Below are 26,516 nucleotides of genomic sequence, written 5' to 3' on the forward strand. Positions count from 1 at the left end.
TTGTCTATTTCTTAACAATTTTTAGAAGGTTTTTTATTTTTGTTTTTAATATGCTGTAGATACAAGTCCCTCATGGAGCTGGATCTTCCCCCTCCCTATCCGTCTGTGGCAAATATTTTATCTCAGTCTGTGTCTTGCCTTTTCATTATCTCAGTGATATTTTAATGACCAAAAGCTGTTATTCTTTTAAAGAAAGAAAATGGGAATTTCTTAAAGATATATTAAAATAAAAAACTGATAAAGTTTTAAATAACGAAGACATACATTTACATTTGAGAATAGTGTAACTTATATTTGTTAAAGGTAACTTGTTGTTTTATACCTGCTTCATTGTTGAAAAGAAAAACAGGATTTGACCTTATAGTTTGGAGAACTAATTAATTTTTTAGTTGTTTAAGAATATTAATTATTTAAAAATATTTTTTATTAAGTTTTTATCATTCTAATTTTAGATATTAAGGATGAAAATGAAACAATACTGAATCCTGAAGAGGTGGCTTTTCTGGAGGAATATATTCCTACTCGACATACAAGTGTTACTCTCCTCAAATGTACCTGCACAATTTCCATGGCTGAATTCAACTTGCTGGACCATTTGCTACCTGTCATTATGGGAGAAAAGGTATATTTTGTGATTTGCTATATTTTTTTCCCCTCATGTATGGATTTTTTTGTTTGTTTGTTTTTTTTTTTTTGTCATTTACTGAAAGAATATCTGCAGCTGGGCACAGTGGCTTGAGCCTGTAATCCTGGAAATTCAGGAGGCTGGGGCAGGATACATACTTGAGGCCAAGAGTTTGAGACCAGCCTAGGCCACATAGCAATCAATACCTTGTCTCTAAAATAAAATTAAATAAAATAAAATAAAATAAAAAGTTAGGCATGGTGGCACATGCCTGTATTCCCAGCTCTCCAGGAGGCTGAGATGGGAGGACTGCTTGAACCCAGAAGTTTGAGGCTGCAGCAAACTATGATCACGTCACTACACTTCAGCCTGGGTGTCACAGTGCGACCCTGTCTCAAAAAAAAAAAAAGAAAAAGATAAAAGTATCTGCTTATATAGTTATCCATAATGAAGTAAAAGCAATATAACTATGAACTAAAAGTTAACTATGTTGATTTTTAAAATGTAATTTTAAATTTATATTTTTAATAAAATAAACTTAAGCTTGAGGGTGTATAAAGAAATGTTGAAGAATGTGGGTGTAGAAGTCAGACCGTATACCAGCTATAATGCCACAGACAATTACTTTATATCTCTAAGCCTTGTTTTCCTTTTCTCAGAAAGAGAACAATTATATTTTTTCAAGCAGACTGACTATTTTAGTTTTAGCCAGTAAAACTGTCAGCCTGCCTAGATTCAGACAGTTTATTACCTTACATAGACAGCAGAAGCAAAGTCAGTAATGGTGCCAGCTCCCCTGTCCCTTGTTCCATAGGACAACCTGTAACCAAAGGGCCAAATGACTTCTATTGGTATATCGTGGGGCACCCTGTTGGCAACAATTCAGTTTCATACTGCAGCTAAGCAGTGGTGTAGCTTAGCGCATATGTCGAAAGCCCATAACTCAGCTGAATGAGGAATGCTGATGAGACACTGTTTCATGGCAGCCTCTCTCAAGATGGGAAGGTGAATGAGAAATGCTCTTTTAGCAGCTCCTCACAAGACCACATATTATCCTCTGTTTTTAGGGTATCACAGGATATTCTACTAAGATCTGCTGTGGTTGAGTGTTGCTTTCATGGCATAGATTTGTATAACATTATCAGGATGCTGGTACAGACTAGTCCCACCACAGTACTTAGCTCCTAGGATTATTTTAAATATTCATTGAAATAATGTATGTAAACTATTTTGCATGTATTAGGAACTGAGCGATGTCTGCTGTAATTGTTGAGAATGCTTAATATTTGTTTATGGTCCATATACAATGTATTGCTTTCTGAATTTAACTTATACATACAAGGCCTTATTTGTTTGTTTGTTTGTTTGCTTTTTGAGACGGAGTCTTGCTCTGTTGCCTAGGCTGGAGTGCAGTGGTGAAATCTCGGCTTACTGCAACCTACGCCTCCTGGATTCATGCAACTCTCCTGTCTCCGGCTCCTGAGTAGCTTGGACTATGGGCGCATGGACTAGGGTTTCACCATATTGGTCAGGCAGGTCTTGAACTCCTGACCTCAGGCGATCCACCCACCTCAGCCTTCCAAAGTGCTGGGATTATAGGCATGAGCCACCACACCCGGCTTATCTGTCTTTTTTGGGATATATTTCTTTTGATGTCCGTATAATGATCGGGGTCCCCAACTCCTGAGATGTGGACCAATACTGGTTAGTTGCCTGTTAGGAACCGAGTTTCAGAGAAGGAGGTGAGTGGCGGGTGAGTGAGCATTACCACCTGAGCTGTGACGGCATTCGATTCTCATAGGAGCATAGGAGCACAAATTCTATTGTGAACTGTGCGTGCAAGGGATCTAGGTTGGCACTCCTTATGAGAATCTAATACCTAATGACCTGAGGTGGAACAATTTCATTCCGAAACCATACCACTTCTCCTGTCTGTGGAAAAATTGTCTTCCATGAAACTAATCCCTGATGCCAAAAAGGTTGGTGTCTGCTGATAGTGATGATCATAGAAATAAAAAGTGTCCTAACTTTAAAGAAGAAGTTATGTGAGGGAATTAACTATATGCATTAACTTTATTTTTGCTCCCTATTGGCCACTCATAATTAAGTATGGCAGTGTATATTATGATTAATATAGAGATCATGTAGAGAAAATTTCACTGGAGACAATTACAATATGTCTGCATTTTATCATTTCTGTTTTTGCTATCATCTGATTTTTTTTAAATAGATACTATTTTTTAGAGTAGTTTTAGATTGATAAAGCAGAGTGAAAGTGGTACAGAGATTTTTCATAAACTCACCCCCCTACATACATAGCTTCCCCCATTGTCAACATCCCTCAACAGAATAGTATATTTGTTATAATTGATGAACCTATATTGACACATCATTATCACCCAGAGTCCACAGTTTACATTAGGGTTCACTCTTGGTGTTTTATGTTCTATGAGTGTTGACTAATGTACAATTATCTACTATGGCAATATCACATAGAGTAGTTTCAATTACCAAAAAATCCTTTGTGCTCTGCTTATTCATCCCTTCTCCCTAACCACTGGCAACCACTGATCTTTTTACTTTCCTCACAGTTTTGCCTTTTCTAGACTGTCATATAGTTGGAATCATATAGTATGTAGCCTTTTCACATTGGCTTCTTTTACTTAGTAATATGGATTTAAGGTTCTTCTTTGGCTTTTCATGACTTGATAGCTGATTTCTTCTTTGCACTTACTAATACTCCATTATGGATGTACCACAATTTGCTTATCCATTCACCTACTGAAGGACATCTTGGTTGCTTTCAAGTTTTGAGAGTTGTGAGTAAAACAGGCATATACATCCATGTGCAAGTTTTGGTGTGGGCATGTTTTCAACTCCTTTGGGTAAATACCAAGGAGTGTGATTGATGGACTGTATGCTAAAAGTATGTTTAGTTTTGTAAGAAGCTGCCAAATTGTCTTCCAAAGTGGCAGTGTGATTTTACATTCCTGCCAGGAGTGAATAAGAGTTCCTGTTTCTCCACAGCCCTACCAACATTTGATGTTGTTAGTGCTTCGGTTCTTTGTCATTCTAAGACGTGTAATGGTATCTCATTGTTTTTAGTTTTATTTCCTTGATGACATATGGTGTGGAACATCATTTCATATGCTTATTTGCCATCTGTATATCTTCTTTGGTGAGGTATCTCTTCAGATCTATTGCCCATTTTTAAAGAGTTGTTTGTTTTCTTAATATTGAATTTTAAGGATTCTTGTATATTTTGGGTAACAGTCCTTTATCAGATAGGTCTTTTGCAAATATTTTCCCCCAATCTGTGGCTTGTCTTTTAATTTTCTTGTATTTTGCAGAGCAGAAATTTTGAATTTTTAGTGAAGTCCTGCTTATCAATTCTTTGTTTTATAGATTGTGCCTTTGGTGTTATATCTAAAGGTCATCACTATACCCAAGGTCATCAGCTTGTATCTTTTAAGAATTGGTCCATCTCATCTAGGTTATCAAATTTGTAGGCATAGAGTTTATAGTATTTCTTTCTTTTTTTTTTTTGAGACGGAATTTCACTTTTGTTGCCCAGGCTGGAGTGCAATGGCACGATCTCGGCTCACAGCAACCTCTGCCTCCTGGGTTCAAGTGATTCTCCTTCCTCAGCCTCCTGAGTAGTTGGGATTACAGGCGTGCGCCACTATATGTGGCTAATTTTGTATTTTTAGTAGAGACGGGGTTTCCCTGTGTCGGTCAGGCTGGTCTTGAACTCTCAACCTCAGGTGATCTCACCTTGGCGTCCCAAAGTGCTGCAATTATAGGCGTGAGCTACCGCACCTGGCCTGTCTTTAGTATTTTAAAAATTATCATTTTAGTGTCTTTGGGATTTGTAACAATGTTCCTCTTTCATTTCTGACATTAGGATTTGTATCCTCTTACTCTTTTTCTTAGCCGGCTAGAGAGGCTTATACTGATTTTTATTGAGCTAGCTTTTGGTTTTGTTTCTCTGTTGATTTTCTGTTTTCAATTTCATTGATTTCTGTTTTGATTTTAATTCTTTTCTTCTTATTTTGGATTTATTTAATTTCCTAAAGTGTAAGCTTAGGTGATTGATTTTAGATTTTCCTTTTTTGTAATATATGAACTCAATACTATAAACTTCCCTCTAAGCATTGCTTTCACTACACGCTACAAATTTTGATAAGTTGGATTTTTGTTTTCATTTAATTCAAAGTATTTTTTATTTCTCTTGAGATTTTTTCTTTGACTTGTGTTCTTTAGAAGTATGTTTTTAAATCTCCAAATATTTTGACATTTTTTAGTTATGTTACTGATTTTTAGTTTAATTCCATTATGGTCTGATAGCAGGCATTGTATGATTTCTTTTAAATTTGTTTAGGTGTGTTTTATGGCTTAGAATGTGTCTGTGTTGGTGACTATTCTATGTAAGCTTTAGAAGAATGTGTACTCTGTTGTTGCTGTATGAAGCAGTCCACTGATGTGTATTATATCTGGTTGATTATAAGTTCAATTATGTCCTTACTGATTTTCTGTCTGTTGGAACTGATTATATCCGATAGAGGGATGTTGGAGTCTCCAACTAAAATAGTGGGTTTGTCGGGGTTTTTCCCTGAAATTTTATCACTCTTTGCTTTATGTATTTTGACACTGTGTCTTTAGGAACATCCATGTTAGGGACTGATGTCTTTTTACAGAATTGACACCTTTGTCATTACTTAATCCCTTCTTTATCTCTGATTGCTTTCCCTGGTCTGATTTTTGTTCTGTCTGAAATTAATATAGCCATTCCACTCCCTTTTGATTAGTTTTAGTATGGTATGTGTTTCTCTATTTTCTTTTAATCTACACATGTCTTCATATTTAAAGTGGGTTTTGACTGGGTGTGGTGGCTCACGCTTGTAATCCCAGCGCTTTGGGAGGCAGAAGTGGACTGATCGCTTGAGCCCAGAAGTTTGAGACCAACTTGGGTGAAACCCTGTCTCTACAAAAAAATACAAAAATTAGCTAGGCATGCTGGTGTATGTCTGTAGTTCCAGCTACTTTGGAGGCTGAGTTGAGAGGATCACCTGAGCCCTGGAGGTTGAGGCTGCAGTGAGTCATGATCGCACCACTGCACTCCAGCCTGGGTGACAGAGTGAGACCCTGTCTCAGATAAGTGCATATGAAAATTTTTTTAAAAAGTAGGTTTTTTTGGTAGACAATATATAGTTGGGTCTCGTATCTTTAGCTGCCTTGACAATCTATCTTTTAATTGATGCATTTAGACCATTGATAAGAAGTTATTATTGATATAATTGGACTAATATCAACCATACTTCTTGCTGTTTTCTAGATTTTGCCCTTGTTATTTGTTCCTGATTTTATCTTCCACTCTTTTTTTGCCTTTTGTGGTTTTAATTGAGCATTTCATATTATTTGATTTTCTCTCCTCTATTAACCTACCTGCTAAACTTCTTTTTAGTGTTTGTCCTAGAATTTGCATTATATTTTTACAGCTAATTCAAGTCCACTTTCAAATAACACCATACCACTTTACAGGTAGTCAGAGTTTCTTATAGTGAAAGAAACACTAATTCTGCCATCCTGTTTCTTGTATCATTGCTATAATTCATTTTACTTTTATGTAAGCATTCATAAGCTAACACACAATCATACATAATTAAATACATATTATTACTCTTATTATTTTGACCAAATTTATTAGATCAATTAAGAATAATAAAAATTAAAAGGCTTTTTTAACCTTATGTATTTTCTGATGCTGTTTTTTTTAATGTAGATGTGAAATTCTGACCTTTATCATTTTTCTTCTTTCTGAAGAATTTTTTTTAACACTTCTAGTAAGGCAGATATACTGGAAACAAATTCTCTGAATTTTTTTTTTTTTAATCTGAGAAAGTCTTTTTTTCTCCTTTTGAAGGATGATTTCATGGAGTATGGAATTCTAGGTTTGTAGGTTTTTTCCTCTTAAAATACTTTATTTTACTCTCTTCTTGCTTACATCATTTTTGAGTGGCGGTCAGGTGTAATTCATATCATTGCTCCTCTATAAGTAAGTTGTATTTTTTTTTGTGGATTTTTTTGGGGGACTTTATCTTTGATTTCTATGATTTGAAAATGATGTGTGTGTGGGGGGTTTTTTTTTTTTTTGCATTTATCCTGCTTGGTGTTCTCTGAGTTTCCTGGGTTTCTGGTTTGGTGTCTGACATTAATTTGAGGAAACTCTCAGTCATTATTGTTTCAGATGTTTCTTCGTTTCTTTCTCTCTTTTCTTCTCTTGTGGAATTCTTATTACGTGTATGGTACAACTTTTGTAGTTGTCCCACAGTTCTTAAATATTCTGGGGTTTTTTGGGTTTGCTTTTCAGTTTTGGCAATTTCTACTGAGATACCTTCAAGCTTAGAGATTCTTTTGTTAGCCATGTCTGGTCTTCCAGTATGCCTGTCAAAGGGAAAAATGCTAACAAAGAGGCCTTACTCAGAAGGCAGCCCACAAATTTGTATAAAATTTCCTTTAGATTGTTGGCTAGTTCCTAAGCTGCCCGTGTGTAATGCAAGACTTCAGGAAACCCAGCAGAAAGCAAAGTATAAATTTGACTATTTGCAGGGTGCTGTGTATCTGCAATTAGAGTTCAGGCACTGCCACGTTAGCACCTGGGCCTTCCTTTGAGACCTTATAAGGGCCACACCGTAGGAATAAATACAGATTGAAATAGATTAGTCTAAGAAAGCCTAATTCCAGTCCTAAATAGGACCATGATGATATACTTGTATTCTGTTTGCTTGCCAAAGAATAGTTAACTTACTTTAGGGGAAGATAGCATTATCAAAGCCGTTATAATTTTTTATCCATGATGTCATCTGCTTGATACAAAATTATGAGGTATACTAAAAATAGAACCAATTGAATTAAATGTAATAAAAAATCAGTAATATAAATAGACTTAGAGATTATTAAGGTATTAGAGTTGTTAGACATGGACTTTATGGTTAATTGCTTAAGGAAAAAGACAAAAAGGTGGAAGATTTCCAGAGAGACTTCAATCCATTAAAAAAGCACCAAATTAAATTGTGAAACTGGAAAATGTAAGGATACAGGTTTGAAGGAAAAGGATGGAAAAAATATACAATTTAAACGCTAACCAAAAGAAAGCATGGCTGTTTTACTAAGAGATAAAGTTGATTTTAAGGTAAGAAGTATTACTAGAAATAAAGAGAGCCACTTCATAATGATAAAAGTGTGAACTGAAAGGAAGAACAACACAGATAATTCTCACAGGTGTAATCTTGAGTGAAAAATTATATACTGTGTGATTTCATTTATATAAAGTTCAAGAAGAGAGAAAACTAATCTATGGTGATTGAAGTGATTAGCTACGTCTGTTGAGGATTTAGTATTGCCTTGAAAGGGACATGGCACAGCCTTGTAGGGTGCTTCAGATGGGTGGTGGGTTACAGATGTAAAAATTCATTCAGCTCTAACCTTCAGATTTGTGTGCTTTATTCTGTGTTATTTTTAGTAATCCCAAAGAAAGTCACTTAAAAAAGCAACGTAATTCCTAAATAAATGGTGGTTTTAAAATTATTGGTAATAAGTAAAAAATCAGGATTGTATTTTCAACTTAGTTTTAAGCACAGTGTTTCTCAGTAATGGCACTTTTGGTTTTTTGGATTGGGGAATTATTATGTAGCATTTACCATCTTTGGCCAATACCTGCTAAAGGCCAATGTTATTGTGACAATGAAAAACAGATAAAGCAATGAAACTGCTCTTCTTGCATTTTGTCTTATTCTTCTGGATGGAAAGTCATGGCGTTCCTCATTGAGAACCACAGGTAGAGCATTTTAAGGGAGTGAGTGAGTGAGTTCTAGGACAGGGGTCATTTGCCACTCAGCGTACATATGCTGGACATCTTGAAACTTACCTGTATTTATTTGAAAGCTCTGAAAGATTCTGTAAAACTGAGAATACTGTGCCATCCTCAAGATTCTTTGGACTTTATGAGCCCTTAACATGTGTATTGTTAGTAGATATGGTACAGATCAGGAATTTTTCTTTCCTGCAAACATTGCTTATGGTGAATGTTTTTGACATTGTGTGGTGTAGTCCATTTAGTTCCTTAGTCAGCTAAATGTGAATAAAAGAGATTAAAATAAAATATGCTAACTCTTGGATATCTAGATACATTTTGGAATAATTAAGCTTAATACAATATCTTCATCATACTGAGGCATGTAGTGATACTATTCCAGTTGACTGAAAAAGAAAAAAAACTTGAACTGAAAGGGCAATGATAATTTTGCAAAAAATATGCATTCTTTGAAGTCTGGGACATATTTAATATATATAGAAAGACATTTGTTATTTGGTTATGGCAAGAGAGTTCTGTAGAAAGGCATCATTTCTAGATTGATTGGATATCACTGCAAATGTGCAGATCTGAAGCTTGTATGGAGGGAATTGCAACTCAGTCACTGCTCCACTTTTAAAATATAAAGCGAACACTTTTATTTTCTAGAACTCAAGTAACTTCATGAATACTACAAACTTCCAATCTCTTCGGCCTTTGCCATCCATTCGAATATTGGTGGATAAAATTAATGTGGAACATTCAGTGCCGATGTATGCTGAACAGTTGGTGCATGTGGTCAGCAGCCTTACTCAGCCTTCTGATAACCTGCTTCATTATTGTTATGTACACTGCTATCTTAAGGTATGAAAAGTGAATTTTCTTGTTTGTCAGCATGGGTTTGGCTGTGGGATCATCACATAAGTTTCTTTCTTCTTGATGTTGTAATTTCAGAGAAATAGTACTCTAAAAGGTAAGATTTAAATAAGAAATAAGATTTATTTATTCCAATAAATTAAAATAAGTAATAAAATATACTTATTTTAAAGATTTCTCAATTTTGTGAGATTAGGAGCTTGATATTTATAAATGAATGGTTAATTATGACTTTTGAATGATTTTACTTATCACTGATGGTAATTTTTATAAGCAATGTGAAAGAGCACTTAGTTTAATATGGATGCTTTGAAGACTCATGCTTTTTTGAAGGGAGCATTTATGTGAGGCATAATGAGGCATAAAGAGGGCTTAAAACTTTTTTTGTCACCTTTATTTAATTCATGTTAATTTATTGATGCAAGGACAATTTGTTTTATATACAGACATATGCCATTTTATCATGCATTACTTTATTGTACTTCATAGTAATATTGTGTGTGTGTGTGTGTTTTAGCAAATTGAAAGTTTGTGGCAGTCTTGCATTAAGCAAAGCTTTGGTGCCATTTTTTCAATAATGTGCTCACTTCGTGTCTCTGTGTCATATTTTGGTAATTCTCCCAATATTTCACAAGTTTTCATTATTATTTTAGCATTGTGATCTGTCATCACTGTTCTTTGATGTTACTATTGTAATTGTTTTTCGAGTACCAAGAAGTGCACCCATCTAAGATGGTGAACTTAGTTAGTAAATGTTGTGTGTGTTCTGGGTCCTCCACTGACCAGTTCCCCCTTCTCCTTCCCTTATCCTAATCCTTGAGACACAACAATATTGAAGTTAGGCCAATTAATAGCCCTACAATGACCTGTAAATGTTCAAGAGTCCCATAACTCTACTTTAAATCAAAAACTAGAAATAATTAAGCTTCGTGAAGAAGGCGTGTCAAAAGCCAAGATGAGGCCTGAAAGCTAAGCCTCTTTTGCAAAACAGCCAACTTGTGAATTGAAAGGAAAAGTCTCCAGGAAATTAAAAGTGCTACTCCAGTGAACACAGGAATGACAAGAAAGTGAAATAGCCTTATTGTTGATATAAAGTTTGAGTGGTCCAGATAGCAGATCAAACCAGTTACAACATTCCCTTAAATAAAAAGCAAGGCCCTAACTCTCTTCAATTCTGTAAGTGCTGAGAGACTTGAGAAAGCTGCAGAAGAAAAATTTGAAGCTAGCAGAGGTTGGTTCATGAAGTGTAAGAGAAGCCATCTCCATAACATAAAAGTGCAAGGTGAAACAGCAAGTGCTGACCTAGAAACTAGAGCAGGTTATCCATATCTAGCTCAGTTAATTGATGAAGGTGGCTACACTAAACAGATTTTCAATGTAGACGAAATAGCCTTCTCTTGGACGAAGATGACGTCTAGGACTTACATAGCTAGAGAGAAGTCAATGCCTTGCTTCAAAACTTCAAAAGGCGGCCGGGCACGGTGGCTCATGCCTGTAATCCCAGCTCTTTTGGAGGCTGAGGCGGGTGGATCATGAGGTCAGGAGATCGAGACCAGCCTGGCCAACATGGTGAAACCCCATCTCTACTAAAGATACAAAAATATTAGCCGGGCGTGATGGTGTGTGCCTGTAATCTCAGCTACTCAGGAGTCTGAGGCAGGAGAATTGCCTAAACCTGGGAGGCAGAGGTTGCAGTGAGCCAAGATCAGGTCATTTTACTTCAGCCTGGGCGACAGGGTGAGACGCTGACTCTCTCGTTAGGGGCTAATGTTCCTGGTGACTTTTTAAGGTGAAGATAATGCTCATCTACCATTCTGAAAATCCAAAGTGCCTTAAGAATTATGCTAAATCTTCACTGCTCATGCTCTATAAATGAAACAATAAAGCCTAATGACAGTACATCTGTTTACGACATGGTTTACTAAATATTTTAAGTCTGTGGAGACCTACTGCCCAGAAAAGACTCCTCTCAAAATATTAGTACTCACGGACAATGCTCCTGGTCACTCTACACCTTTGATGAAGATGTACAGGGAGATGCACGTTGTTTTTATGCCTGTTAACATGATATTCATTCTATAGCCTGTGGATCAAGAGTAATTTTGACTCTGGTTTTATTATTTAAGAAATATATTTTGTAAGGCTTATAGCTACCATAGATAGCGATTCTTCTGAAAGACCTGGGCAAAGCCAATTGAAAATCTTCTGGAAAGATTCATCAATCTAGATGCTATTAAGAATATTTATGATTCATAGAAGGAGGTCAAACTGTTTACATTAACAAGATTTTGGAAGAAGTTGATTTCAATCCTCATGGATGACTTTGAGGGGTTCAAGCCTTCCATGGAGGAAGTAACTGCAGATGTAATGGAAACAGCAAGAGAACTAGAATTGGTGTCTGAGGATATGACTGAATTGCTGCAATCTCATGATAAAACTTGAATGGAGGAGGAGTTGCTTCTTATGGATGAGCAAAGAAAGTGATTTCTGGAGATGGCAGTTACTCCTGGGGAAGATGCTGGGAGTATTGTTAAATGATTACAGAGAATTTAAAAAGTTCTGTAAACTTGGTTGATAAAGCAGTGTCATGGTTTGAGAGGATTGACTCCAATTTTGATAGAAGTTTTACTACTGGTAAAATACCATCAAACCTCAATTAATCATCATTGCCTGCTATGGAGAAATCTTTCATGAAAGGAAGAGTTAATCAGTATGGCAAACTTCATTGTTGTCTTATTTTTAGAAATTGCTGCAGCTACCCCCACCACTTTTAGCAACCACCATCCTGATTAGTAAGCAGCCATGAACATCAAGGCAAAAAGGTTATTACTTGCTGAAGGCTGAGATGGTCATTAGCATTTTTTAGCAATAAAGTATTTTTTGTAAGGGGTGGGGGCAGGGTCTCACTCTGTCTCCCAGGCTGGCATGCGGTGGCACGATCTTGGCCCACTGCAACCTCCACCTCCTGGGCTCAAGCGATTCTCCCATCTCAGTTTCCCAAGTACTGGGACCACAGGTGCATATCCCCATGCTCAGCTAATTTTTTTGTATTTTTGGTAAGATGGGGTTTTACCACAATGCCCAGACTGGTCTCGAATTCCTGAGCCTTGCTTCCCAAAGTGCTCTGATTACAGGTGTGAACCACTGTGCCCAGCCAACAAAGTGCTTTTTATTTAAGGTATATAAGTTTTTTTTTTTTTGACATAATGTTATTGCAGACTTAATAGACTACAGTATAAATGTATATAAAACTGTTATTATATGTACTGGGAAACCAAAAATTTTTGTGATATTTGTTGTATTGTGGTGATGTGGAACTTGTAGTATCTCCTGGATATGTCCGTCTGGTTATGTAAAGGGAATTATTGGTAGCTTTTCCCAGCTCTTTCATTTTTTAAAAAATGAGTAATACATCCAATGCAGGTATGTAGAAACAATAACCTCAAATGTTGAACAATACATGTTTTAGCTAAGCAAACAGGGATGTATGGTTTAAGTAGAAATAGTGTGTACACAATCACTTCTGTTTCGTGAACAAAAGAAAACTATAAAAAGTTGAATTTAAGAATCAGTACTGGCTGGGCATGGTGGCTAACGCCTGTAATCTCAGCACTTTGAGAATCTGAGGTGGGTGGATCACTTGAGCTCAGGGGGTCGAGACTCCCCTGAGCAAAGTGGTGAAACCTCATCTCTACAAGAAATACAAAAATTAGCCAGGCGTTGTGGTTGCATGCCTGTTGTGCCAGCTACCTTGAAGGCTGAGGTGAGAGATTTGCTTGAGCCCAGGAGGTCAAGGTTACAGTGAGTTGTGATGGCACCACTGTACTCCAGCTTAGGCAACAGAGTGAGACCCTGTCTCAAAAAAAAAAAAAAAAAAAAAGTACTAAAAAACACTGCTTTTCATATAATGTATCAAAAGATTAGAGGACTCCACAAATAGGCTCTTGGCCTAATTAGTTTATTTGAAGTTTTAAAGTTTTTAAGTATTTGTATATCTGTAACGCAGAAATAAACCAATTTCAAGATACCAGTTTTAGATCACCTGCAGGTGGTGTATATAAACATTTGACTGTTGTCAAGCCATGCAGACTAGAACATGTTTTCTTGGTTGTTTTTGCAAAGCCTTTTTTCTCAAGGCTGGCTCCTTTGGTGGAAGAACAACAGATCACGTTGCAAAAGGGTGTAGACACAGGAAGTGTGACTCATTGGGGCCATTATTTTAGTGATCTACCATAATGTTTTATGTCATATGGAGAGTAGCAGAGATATTTTTAAAACCTAGATATAAAGTTTATAAATGTACTTTATACTTTACAATGCTTTATACTTGACAATTTTCAGATTCAATGCTTTATACTTAAGCTTTTTAATTTATTGTCACAATTAATACATAGAAGTGGACAATTTTAAAAAATATTGGTACAACCTTAGTATCAGATTACAGTGTTAAGAATATTTGCTTTGTTTTTTCATGTCAATAATATATTTTATTTAACCCAATATATGCAAATATCAGTTAACATGCAGTCAACATAACACATTGACATTCGGCTTATAGATAAATAAAGTGTGTCTCTATACAGAAGAAGGATGTTCACCAAAACCATTGGTTGTCAATATAGTCACCATCCATACTGACATAAAATTTATTGGAATGGTTCTTTACCATTTCTACTTGTCAATATGTTAAAACTCATATTTCCAGTGTAATGTAAAATTTATTTACAGTGTCCTGCCGATATAGTTATATTTTGGGTAAAGGGCCTTTGCTACACATGCTGTCTAGTTTTCTTTTATATTTTGGCCTGGTTGAATACAGTCATAATGGTTAAGTTTAATGTCTCAGCAAGTGAGGTGTTAGGCAAAGTGGGAATAGCATAATGTGCATAGGAAAACCATTCACTGGTGTTAAGAGTAGTAAATCCTTTTTTTTTTTGAGACAGAGTCACACTCTGTCTGGAGTGCAGTGGCACAATCTCGGCTCACTGTAACCTCCATTTCCTAGGTTCAAGTGATTCTCCTGCCTCAGCCTCCCGAGTAGCTAGGATTATAGGTGTGCACCACCACGCCCAGCTAATTTTTGTATTTTTAGTAGATGCAGGGTCTCACCATGTTGACCAGGCTGGTCTCAAACTTTTGGCCTCAAGTAGATCTGCCCACCTTGACCTCCCAAAGTGCTGGGATTACATGAGCCACCGCGTCCGGCCAAGAATAGTAAATACTTATGAAAATAAAGCCTTGAATCCTGTCTTAAATATTTCATTTCATTTTCGTACTTCTACTGTGACACAGGATATTTTAATACTTTCAGGATTTGGTAGAGTTTTTTTTTTGTTTTTTGTTTTAATATGGCTATTGTGATGTGACTCCATTTACCAGTTTGCTATAAAGTTTATAGCAGTTCATATTACTTGGGATGATTTCAGTAGCCTTTGAGGAAGTTTTTAAAGTTTTACTTTTAGTGTTATCATGTTACAGTAGTACAGTAGAGGATTCATGTGTTTGGCATTTTAGTTCATATGTAATTTTCAATTAAATATTTAAATGCTTGAGTTTTAATTTTGTATACTTAATCTTGACTGTATTGGCTATACGATGAAATGATTCATAATTCCCACTTCATGTAATAAAATTTACCAATTGGGAGAGTTGGCATGGATCTGTATGGAAAATATGCAGATGAAAGATTCCTTTTTCAGCCTCCCGAGTAGCTGGGATTACATGTGCGTGCCACCACTCCTGGCTGATTTTTTGTGTTTTTAGTAGAGACGGGACTTCACTATGTTGGCCAGGCTGGTCTCGAACTCCTGATCTCGTGATCAGCCCACCTCTACCTCTGCCTCCTAAAGTGCTGAGATTACAGGCATGAGCCACCGTGCCCGGCCAGGTAATACGGTTTTTTAATGAGAAGAATGGAATTCTTTTTGGAGGGACAACATTTCACCTAATTGGAAGTTCAACTTATTGTTCCCACCACGTTGATTATAAATGTTTTTGTGTAAACATTATTTTTTCCTTGTAGGCTATCCCAGAACAAGCAGTGTGTAGGATTTGCCCTGTATGCTGTAGTTGGTTTTTGCTCTGTTTTCTTAGAGGTATATTGTTTACGAATTAACCAAGAAAGTGAGAGACTTTTACAATAAGAACCACAAAACATAGCTGAAAGGAAGTAAGATGTACATAAATGGAAATGCATCTCATCTTTTTGAATTGGAAGACTTAATATTGTCCATGCTATCCATTCTACACATTCAGTGCAATCTCTATTACAATTCCAATGTTTTTTGCAGAAGTAGAAAAACTCATCCTAAAATTCATATGGACTCTCAAGGGACCCCGAATAACCAAAACAATCTTGAAAAAGAACGAAGCTGAAGGACTCACTCTTACTGATTCCAGAAGCTACTACAGAGCTATAGTAATCAAAACAGTGTGGCATTAGTGTAAAAACAGACACATAGACCAGTGGAAAAGAATGCAGTGCCCAGCAATAAACCATTGTGTACGTGGTCAAATGATTTTTGACAAGTGTCAAGACTGTTAAATGGGAAAGGACAGTCTTTTTAGCAAATGGCACTGGGAAAACTGGATATGCATATGCAAAAGAATGAAGTTGGACCCTTACTTAACACCATATTAAAAAAAATACTTAAAATTGAACAGAGACCTAAATGTAAGACCTCTAAAAAGTACTTCATTTTTATGCCTGAATGATAATATTTCATTGCATGTGTATACTACTGCAGTTTATCTATTCATTTATCCATTGATGGACATTTGGGTTGTTTCCACTTTTTGGCTATTAGGAATAATACAGCTATGAATATTCATATCTAAATTTTTACGTGAGCATAGGTTTTCATTTCTCTTGGGTATACCTAGGTTTGGAATTGCCTGGTCATATGGTATTTTTAATATTTTTAGGAATTGGCAAACCGGTTTTTAAGGAATGGCTGTTTTGTTATCCTCCCACTGATAAATGCGAGTTTCTGTTTTTCCACTTCCTCCCTCTTTCACCTTTGTTGTTGTCTGTCTTTGTGATCTTAGCAACCTTAGTGGTTGTTAAAGTGGTATCTCACTGTGGTTTTGATTTGTATTTCCATAATGACTAATGCTACTGAGCATTTTTTTATGTGCTTATTACCTTTTGGTCATTTGTATATCTTCTTTGGATAGATATGTATTCCAGTCTTAGGCCCATTTTAAAATTGGGTCATCTTTTTGTTGTTAAGTTGCAAACATCCTTTATGTATTCTGAAGTGTTTCATTTCTTGCATAATGTAAGTGACAGCATGTCGCTATTCTTATTTTTAAAATTCTGGGTGGTGAAAATGAAATCAGAGTGTTACTGATAGTTTTACTTGCTTAAATTGCTAGTGGAAATAAAATCAAGAGAAAATACTTTTCTTTTTCCTCCATAGGAGAAAAACGTAAAGGTAGTATTGGCTTTAATCCAGAATTTTGTTTTGTTTCAGTAGACATATAAACAAAAACTAGGTTGAGAGGGTTTGAGAAGTAATAGGTTCTGTTTATATGCTGGATTACATTTATTGATTTGCATATGTTGAACGAGCCTTGCATCCCAGGGATGAAGCCCACTTGATCATGGTGGATAAGCTTTTTGATGTGCTGCTGGAATCGGTTTGCCCGTATTTTACTGAGGATTTTTGCATTGATGTTCATCAGGGATATTGGTCTAAAGTTCTCTTTTTTTTGTTGTGTCTTTGCCAGGCTTTGGTATGAGGATGATGCTGGCCTCATAAAATGAGTTAGGGAAGATTCCCTCTTTTTCTATTGATTGGAATAGTTTCAGAAGGAATGGTACCAGCTTCTCCTTATACCTCTGGTAGAATTTGACTGTGAATCCATCTGGTCATGGACTTTTTTTGGTTGGTAGGCTATTAATTATTGCCTCAATTTCAGAACCTGTTATTGGTCTATTCAGAGATTCAATTTCTTCCTGGTTTAGTCTTGGGAGGGCGTATGTGTCCAGATATTTATCCATTTCTTCTGGGTTTTCTAGTTTATTTGCGTAGAGGTGTTTACAGTATTCTCTGATGGTAGTTTGTATTTCTGTGGGATTGGTGGTGATATCCCCTTTATCATTTTTTATTGCATCTATTTGATTCTTCTCTCTTTTCTTCTTTATTAGTCTTGCTAGTGGTCTGTCAATTGTGTTGATCTTTTCAAAAAACTAGCTCCTGGACTCATTGATTTTTTGAAGGGTTTTTTTGTGTCCTGATCTTAGTTATTTCTTGCCTTCTGCTAGCTTTTGAATGTGTTTGCTCTTGCTTCTCTAGTTCTTTTAATTGTGATGTTGGGGTGTCAGTTTTAGATCTTTTCTGCTTTCTCTTGTGGGCATTTAGTTCTATAAATTTCCCTCTACACACTGCTTTAAGTGTGTTCCAGAGATTTTGGTATGTTGTGTCTTTGTTCTCATTAGTTTCAAAGAACATCTTTATTTCTGCCTTCATTTCGTTATGTACCTGGTAGCCATTCAGGAGCAGGTTGTTCAGTTTCCATGTAGTTGGGCGGTTTTGAGTGAGTTTCTTTTTTTTTTTTTTTTTGAGACGGAGTCTCGCTCTGTCGCCCAGGCTGGAGTTCAGTGGCCGGATCTCAGCTCACTGTAAGCTCCGCCTCCCAGGTTCACACCATTCTCCTGCCTCAGCCTCCTGAGTAGCTGGGACTACAGGCACCCACCACCTTGCCCAGCTAGTTTTTTGTATTTTTTAATAGAGATGGGGTTTCATTGTGTTAGCCAGGATGGTCTCGATCTCCTGACCTCGTGATCCACCCGTCTCAGCCTCCCAAAGTCCTGGGATTACAGGCTTGAGCCACCACGCCCGGCCTTGAGTGAATTTCTTAATCCTGAGTTCTAGTTTGATTGCATTGTGGTCTGAGAGACAGTTTGTTGTGATTTCTGTTCTTTTACATTTGCTGAGGAGTGCTTTACTTCCAACTATTTGGTCAATTTTGGAGTAAGTGCGATGTGGTGCTGAGAAGAATGTATATTCTGTTGATTTGGGGTGGAGAGTTCTCTAGATGTCTATTAGGTCCACTTGGTGCAGAGTTGAGTTCAATTCCTGGATATCCTTGTTAACTTTCTGTCTCGTTGATCTGTCTAATGTTGACAGTGGGGTGTTAAAGTCTCCCATTATTATTGTGTGGTAGTCTAAGTCTCTTTGTAAGTCTCTTTATGAATTGCTTTGTGAATCTGGGTGCTCCTGTATTGGGTTCATATATATTTAGGATAGTTAGCTCTTCTTGTTAAATTGATCCCTTTACCATTATGTAATGGCCTTCTTTGTCTCTTTTGATCTTTGATGGTTTAAAGTCTGTTTTATCAGAGACTAGTATTGCAACCCCTGCTTTTTTTTTGTTCTCCATTTGCTTGGTAGATCTTCCTCCATCCCTTTATTTTGAGCCTATGTATGTCTCTGCATGTGAGATGGGTCTCCTGAATACAGCAAACTGATGGGTCTTGGCTCTTTATCCAATTTGCCAGTCTGTGTCTTTTAATTGGAGCATTTAGCCCATTTACATTTAAGGTTAATATTGTTACATGTGAATTTGATCCTGTCATTATGATGTTAGGTGGTTATTTTGCTTGTTAGTTGATGCAGTTTCTTCCTAGCATTGATGGTCTTTACATTTTGGCATGTTTTTGCAGTGACTGGTACCTGTTGTTCCTTTCCATGTTTAGTGCTTCCTTCAGGATCTCTTGTAGGGCAGGCCTGGTGGTGACAAAATCTCTCAGCATTTGCTTATCTGTGAAAGATTTTATTTCTCCTTCACTTACAAAGCTTAGTTTGCCTGGATATGAAATTCTGGGTTGAAAATGCTTTTCTTTAAGAATGTTGAATATTGGCCCTCACTCTCTTATAGAGTTTCTGCTGAGAGATCCGCTGTTTGTCTGATGGGCTTCCCTGTGTGTGTAACCCGCCCTTTCTCTCTGGCTGCCATTAACATTTTTTCCTTCATTTCAACATTGGTGAATCTGACAATTATGTGTCTTGGAGTTGCCCTTCTCGAGGAGTGTCTTTGTGACGTTCTCTGTATTTCCAGAATTTGAATGTTGGCCTGCCTTGCTAGGTTGGGGAAGTTCTCCTGGATAATATCCTGTAGAGTGTTTTCCAACTTGGTTCCATTCTCCCTGTCACTTTCAGGTACACCAATTAGATGTAGATTTGTTCTTTTCACATAGTCCCATATTTCTTGGAGACTTTGTTAGTCTCTTTTTACTCTTTTTCTCTGAACTTCTCTTCTTGCTTCATTTCATTCATTTGATCTTCAGTCACTGATACCCTTTGTTGCAATTATCTGAATTGGTTACTGAAGCTTGTGCATTCGTCACATAGTTCTCATGCCATGGTTTTCAGCTCCATCAGGTCATTTAAGGACTACTCTACACTGGTTATTTCAGTTAGCCATTCGTCTAATCTTTTTTCAAGGTTTTTGGCTTCTTTGCGATGGATTCGAACTTCCTCCTTTAGCTCGGAGAAGTTTGGTCGTCTGAAGCCTTCTTCTCTCAACTCGTCAAAGTCATTCTCCATCCAGCTTTGTTCCATTGCTGGTGAGGATCTGCGTTCCTTTGGAGGGGGAAAGGCGCTCTGATTTTTGGAATTTTCAGCTTTTCTGCTCTGTTTTTTCCCCATCTTTGTGGTTTTATCTACCTTTGGTCTTTGATGATGGTGACGTACAGATGGAGTTTTGGTGTGGATGTCCTTTCTGTTTTGTTAGTTTTCCTTCTAACAGTCAGGACCCTCAGCTGCAGGTCTATTGGAGTTTGCTGGAGGTCCACTCCAGACCCTGTTTGCCTGGGTATCAGCAGCGGAGACTGCTGAACAACGAGTATTGCTGAACAGCAAATGTTGCTGCCTAATCGTTCCTCTGGAAACTTCGTCTCAGAGGGGTACCTGGCCGTGTGAGGTGTCAGTCTGCCTTACTGGGGGGTGCCTCCCAGTTATGCTGCTTGGGGGTCTGGGACCCATTTGAGGAGGCAGTCTGTCCGTTCTCAGATCTCAAACTTCGTGCTGGGAGAACCACTACTCTCTTCAAAGCTGCCCAACAGAGACATTGAAATCTGCGGAGTTTTCTGCTGCCTTTTGTTTGACTATGCTGTGCCCCCAGAGGTGGAGTCTACAGAGGCAGGAAGGGGAACATGACACACTGTCGTGGGGTGGAGGAAGTGGGGAGGGATAGCATTAGGAGATATACCTAATGTAGATGATAAGTTAATGGGTGCAGCATACCAACATGGCACATGTATACATATGTAAGAAACTTGCACATTGTGCACATGTACCCTAGGACTTAAAGTATGATAATAATAATAATTAAAAAAGAGGAAGTAATTGGTGATGAAAACGTTATAGCAAACTTTAGGCCAGGGCCCCCCAACAGCTGTGATTTCCCAAGTCACAGTAAAAACAGCAACTGTGAACAAGATTTGGACATTCCAATTCAGCTCTGGAATTTAAATATCTCTAGATAAGAGTAAGCAGGGTTCCCCAACCCCTGGACCATGGAACCTGACTGCACAGCAGGAGGTGAGCAGCAGAGCAAGCAAGCATTGCTGTTTGAGCTCTGCCTCCTATCAGATCAGTGGTGGTGGTAGATTATCATCGGAGAGTGAACCTGTTGCGAATTGCGCATGTGAGGGATCTAGGTTACACACTCCTTATGAGAATCTAATAGCTGATGATCTGAGGTAGAACAGTTTCATTCTGAAACTATCCCCCCAACCTCCCGTTCATGGAAAAATTGTCTTCCACAAAACCATTCCCTGGTGCCGAAAAGGTTGGTGACCACTGCTCTGAGCTATTCATTCAAGGTATTTGCTGATGAAGGGAGAGAAATGTAGCTTTACTGATGATTGAAGGGGGAAGGTGGTGGTGAGAAAGATTATTTTTCTTTGAGAATAAATAGAGAATCAGCCATTTCTTTTTAGGTGAAGAGAAGGAGGAAATGGAGGGTGGAAGGAAAGTTGGCTGAAATTGTGAGTTAATAGATGAGCTACATCACATGAAGCATCATATACTTGTTACTACAATATATGATTTCAAAGATGTCCCTAATTCTTTTGGACTTCATTTTTCCTGCATGTAAAAGGAGATGATTGAGTTAAATAATCTCTAAGCAGTTTGAGCTCTAAAATTCTGTAGTTGAGTTTGATTTCATTCTTTTCCCCTGAAGAGTTTTTCTTTGTTAGATGTTCATTATTATGCTGTACAACTGTAATTATTATTCTTTCTTCAGTTTTCATGTGTTTCAGTGTATTATTGCATACATACCAACTTTTGAATGAAAGAAATGTTTATTTGTCCCTTTAGTGAAGGGACAAATCTTTATAATGCTGATTATACTATTATACCATGTGTTTTATAATGGCAGTAACAAGAATTATTTATTGTATGTCATAATTATAATGTTTTTGTTGTCATTTATAGTTAACATGTGCTTTTTATACTTTTGTCTTTTTAAAATAGCAAATTTTAATTTATGATAATTTTTGGCAAAATCTTACAGAAATAAGTTGCCTTATAATGTTTTTAAATCCATTACAATTTCTTCTATTTGAGATGTTAATTCAAGAACATTTGTTGTAAAATGTTAAAATCTTGATGATGTATTTATTTTTATTTACGAATTGGGATTTTTTTTTTCTTTTTTCTTTTGAGACGGAGTCTTGCTCTGTCGCCCAGGCTGGAGTGCAGTGGCCGGATTTCAGCTCACTGCAAGCTCCGCCTCCCGAGTTTACGCCATTCTCCTGCTTCAGCCTCCTGAGTAGCTGGAACTATTGGCGCCCTGCCACCTCGCCTGGCTAGTTTTTTGTATTTTTTAGTAGAGACGGGGTTTCACCGTGTTAGCCAGGATGGTCTCGATCTCCTGACCTCGTGATCCACCCGCCTCAGCCTCCCAAAGTGCTGGGATTACAGGCTTGAGCCACCGCGCCCAGCCTTCTAATTGGGATTTTTAAAAACAGGTGGCAATACATGTTTAACTTCTTATTTAAGGAGATGTGTAAGTCCTCTTATTCAGCTTTACAACTTCCTTTGGCTAACATTTCTATTGGTAGTTATACTTACTGTTTCATATATTTTTATTGCTCCAGACTATTAGTTTGCAACATTTACCAAACCAGTTTTTGAATATATGAACTATCCTTCATGAAAGCAACTTCAGTTTACACTGCTGGTTCTTCTTTTTCCAGATTAAGTATTTATCGTCTTGGTCAAGGGATGTTGACAAATTATTAGGTTATATAGGTTTTGTAAATCTGTGTATCTGATTGCTATAGTTTAAAAGAGAGAGTTTAAAATTTTATTTTTAAATAGTTCTTTTTGATTTGGTGGATAATAGAGAAGGCAAAATATGACTCATAATAACTTGGCAATATTTAGAAGGTAACTTCTTTGTCCAGTAGGTCTTCTTTTATTGTAATTTCACTTGCTTGAGTGTTTTCTTAGCAGCATCTCTAGACAACACAAAAATATAATAAAGGCTTTAAAAAAAATGTCAGAATAGTATGCAATTTCCCCGAAGCCCTTTGCGTTTCTGCAGACAGCCAGCAGGGGATCTCCTCTACACCCAATTTCCTTCTGAGTACAGTTGGTAGATAGTGTCTGATTATACTGTTGGGGCATTTAATGGAAAATTCAGCAGTGGCTTTGAGAGAGTTCTTAGTTGAGCATAGGTGATAAAATATTGTCTTTATTCATAACTCGAAATATTTGGCAGTTGGACATTGTTTTAAAAATGTGTTTTGTATTGTTATATTAATAACTGTAAATTCCAGAATCCTTTGAATATTGGGCCTTTATGTGGAAATAAGAACTCCTGACATTGTACAGAAACCAGCGCAGTACTTTGCATACATTGTTGCTCAGAACAGGTCTTAAAAAAGAATGAATGTGAAATATCTTAGTTTGAAGTTATGATTTTTCAGTAATCGTTTCAGTATTAGAAACAAATCTCTTTCTCAGTTCTGTACTTGTTTATTGGTTAATACCAGGTTATAGGTATTGATGGGTGCATCATTTTTATTTTCCTTGATAGTAATTACATAAGTAGGTTCTTTGCAATGCAGTTTTCCTTGGAAATGTAATTTTAAAAAATGTTTTATTTCTAAAACGTTGTTTTCTTCACTCAAAACCGCGTGTGTAAGAAATAATTTGACATTGTCAATTTGATGAATGTTAGGAGTATGGTAGCTTTTTGAAACTATTTGGAAGTAGGTTAATACTGTTAAAGAAATTGATAATTATTTTATGCTCATTAAATAGTATTTTGAAAATCAGTTATGAAGAAATTTTAAACATATTTTATTATAGAACTTCACAGTTGATATTAATTAATTCTAGAGATATGGAAGTCAGTGCATTATAAACCCAAGGGATAAAAAATAATAACTAACGACATATGTTGAGGTTAAGCTACTTTTACATTTACTGGAAAACAGTAACCCTTTGTTTTGTATCCATGTGTGTATTTCCACTCTGAAGTATTTATCTTTTGTTGTTTTAGAAATAATTGATGCAGAAATATCATCAGTTCTCTGCAGTATTTCATGTAACATGTGTTTCATGTAACATGTTTTTTCTTTCTATTATGACAAATATAGTATCCAGGAATTTCAGGGGTTGCTTATAAAATTTTGTAGTATGATCTGCTTGCTTTAAGCATAAACATGCTTGTACATATGAAGAGTAATTTATGCCATATACCAAATTTCCTGGGATTTAAAACCTCAATCCCACAATTATTTTCACAAAAGAAAGTGGAAAGAAATAACACTTTAGGATATTTTTCGATATCCTTTTTGTGTGTACATTATACAAGTTGAAGACAAAATATATTTTTAAACAGTTTTTCTTGTAGTTAATATTATTTTAGTCATAAAATATTAATATTAATTTATAAAATTTATAGTTTACAGTGTAGAAAATGCAGTCAGTGGTTTATATTTATGGAAAAATGTATATTTTAGCAGATAATTAAACAGTACATGAGGAGTATGTATAAAAGTAAAATGTGAAACTTAAAAAAATTTGTCAAAAAAGCAGTGATCTTTCAGGGGTGTGAAATAAATACTGTATATTTAAATTTGTTAATTTTGAGCTACTGTCAAATTGTATAGAAGAAAATTGGGAAGTGGAAAAAGGCTTTGAAACATACTTAGTGTGCAGCTGTTGTAAAGCAAATTGAAACTGACATGTTTCATCTTGTACTTATTAAAACTTTGTCTGAATACTTGGATCTTTTCTTTTTGTTTTAGATATTTGGTTTCCAGGCAGGACTGACATCTTTGGATTGCAGTGGATCTTACTGCTTACCTGTACCAATTATTCCCTCTTTCAGCACTGCTCTTTATGGTAAACTTCTGAAACTCCCCACATACTGGTAAGTCTTACATGTTAAAATGTGATTTATGTTAATTTCCATTTATTAGGAGGGAAAAAAACGCCCAAATGTTTCTGTCATATGCCCATGTTAGTTTTATACAAAACCTTAGAAAAAAAATATCTAAACTTGTACTTTTACTGAGACACTAAAAATCTTTCTTAAGTGTCTGAAATCTGTTAGTTCATAGTGTCTTTTGTGATAGCAATAACTGTTATTAGGGTAATAACTGTTAATTCATGTTGGATGTATGTAAAATACTACTTCAGATTATAATAGGCACTGTAAGAGCAAGTGCCTGTTTTTCAAGAGAGAGTATAAAGATTTTAAAAAGTTATAAATTAATATTCAAGACCAAAGTATGTATCTATTAAATAATAATTTCATATATATTCATAGCCACTGACAAAAGTATACCTATTACATAGAGTTAGAATGTATTTACATGTCTAGTAGCTATAATTTGTAAGACATTGATTGTAGCCCTCACCATTTTCATTCAGAAGTGAGTGCTATATTTGGAGGTCACATTTCCTTCAATTCAAAGAGATTTACAGAAAGAAAGCCAGTAGTTACCAGTTATAAATTTTTAGTTTAAAGGAATGCTTTTAATATATTGTTTAAATATATAAAATAATGTTTAAATATATGAAATTAATTTTTAGTGAACCATTTTTCCAATTTAAAATGTGATTTAGAATATCTTTTGCGTTCTCATTCTAATTAGTAAGCTTATTTTTGCAGGATAGTTTTTCTTTTTTTTTTTAATTTTTCCATCTTCTTTTTTTTTTTTTTTAATTTTTATTTTTATTTATTTATTTATTTTTATTATACTTTAAGTTCTAGGGTACATGTGCATAACGTGCAGGTTTGTTACATATGTATACTTATGCCATGTTGGTGTGCTGCACCCATCAACTTGTCAGCACCCATCAATTCATCATTTATATCATGTATCACTCCCCAATCCAATCCCTCCCTCCTCCCCCCTCCCCCCTCCCCATGATAGGCCCCAGTGCGTGATGTTCCCCTTCCCGAGTCCAAGTGATCTCATTGTTCAGTTCCCACCTATGAGTGAGAACATGCGGTGTTTGGTTTTCTGTTCTTGTGATAGTTTGCTAAGAATGATGGTTTCCAGCTGCATCCATGTCCCTACAAAGGACGCAAACTCATCCTTTTTTATGGCTGCATAGTATTCCATGGTGTATATGTGCCACATTTTCTTAATCCAGTCTGTCACAGATGGACATTTGGGTTGATTCCAAGTCTTTGCTATTGTGAATAGTGCCGCAATAAACATACGTGTACATGTGTCTTTGTAGTAGAATAATTTATAATCCTTTGGGTATATACCCAGTAGTGGGATGGCTGGGTCATATGGTACATCTAGTTCTAGATCCTTGAGGAATTGTCATACTGTTTTCCATAATGGTTGAACTAGTTTACAATCCCACCAACAGTGTAAAAGTGTTCCTATTTCTCCACATCCTCTCCAACACCTGTTGTTTCCTGACTTTTTAATGATTGCCATTCTAACTGGTGTGAGATGGTATCTCATTGTGGTTTTGATTTGCATTTCTCTGATGGCGAGTGATGATGAGCATTTTTTCATGTGTCTGTTGGCTGTATGAATATCTTCTTTTGAGAAATGTCTGTTCATATCCTTTGCCCACTTTTTGATGGGGTTGTTTGTTTTTTTCTTGTATATTTGTTTGAGTTCTTTGTAGATTCTGGATATTAGCCCTTTCTCAGATGAGTAGG

The 26,516-nt window shown here is 36.3% G+C and overlaps 1 protein-coding gene across 14 annotated transcripts in view; it reads left to right on the plus strand.

Moving 5' to 3' along the window:
- The window catches only part of VPS13B (vacuolar protein sorting 13 homolog B), a 904,863-nt gene that overhangs the window by 139,846 nt on the left and 738,501 nt on the right, over positions 1-26,516 (plus strand). For all 14 annotated transcript variants that reach the window (XR_004059219.1, XR_004059220.1, XR_004059221.1 and 11 more), the window contains exons 14-16: positions 453-622; positions 9,147-9,341; positions 24,631-24,755. Coding sequence is in view for 11 of the 14 variants with exons in the window: in XM_010385612.2 (XP_010383914.1) it covers positions 453-622; positions 9,147-9,341; positions 24,631-24,755 (490 nt within the window). In the remaining 3 variants the exon portion in view is untranslated. The remainder of the gene's footprint in view (positions 1-452; positions 623-9,146; positions 9,342-24,630; positions 24,756-26,516) is intronic.

Source organism: Rhinopithecus roxellana, chromosome 9 (assembly GCF_007565055.1).
Source record: "Rhinopithecus roxellana isolate Shanxi Qingling chromosome 9, ASM756505v1, whole genome shotgun sequence".
In the NCBI taxonomy this organism is placed as follows: domain Eukaryota; kingdom Metazoa; phylum Chordata; class Mammalia; order Primates; family Cercopithecidae; genus Rhinopithecus; species Rhinopithecus roxellana.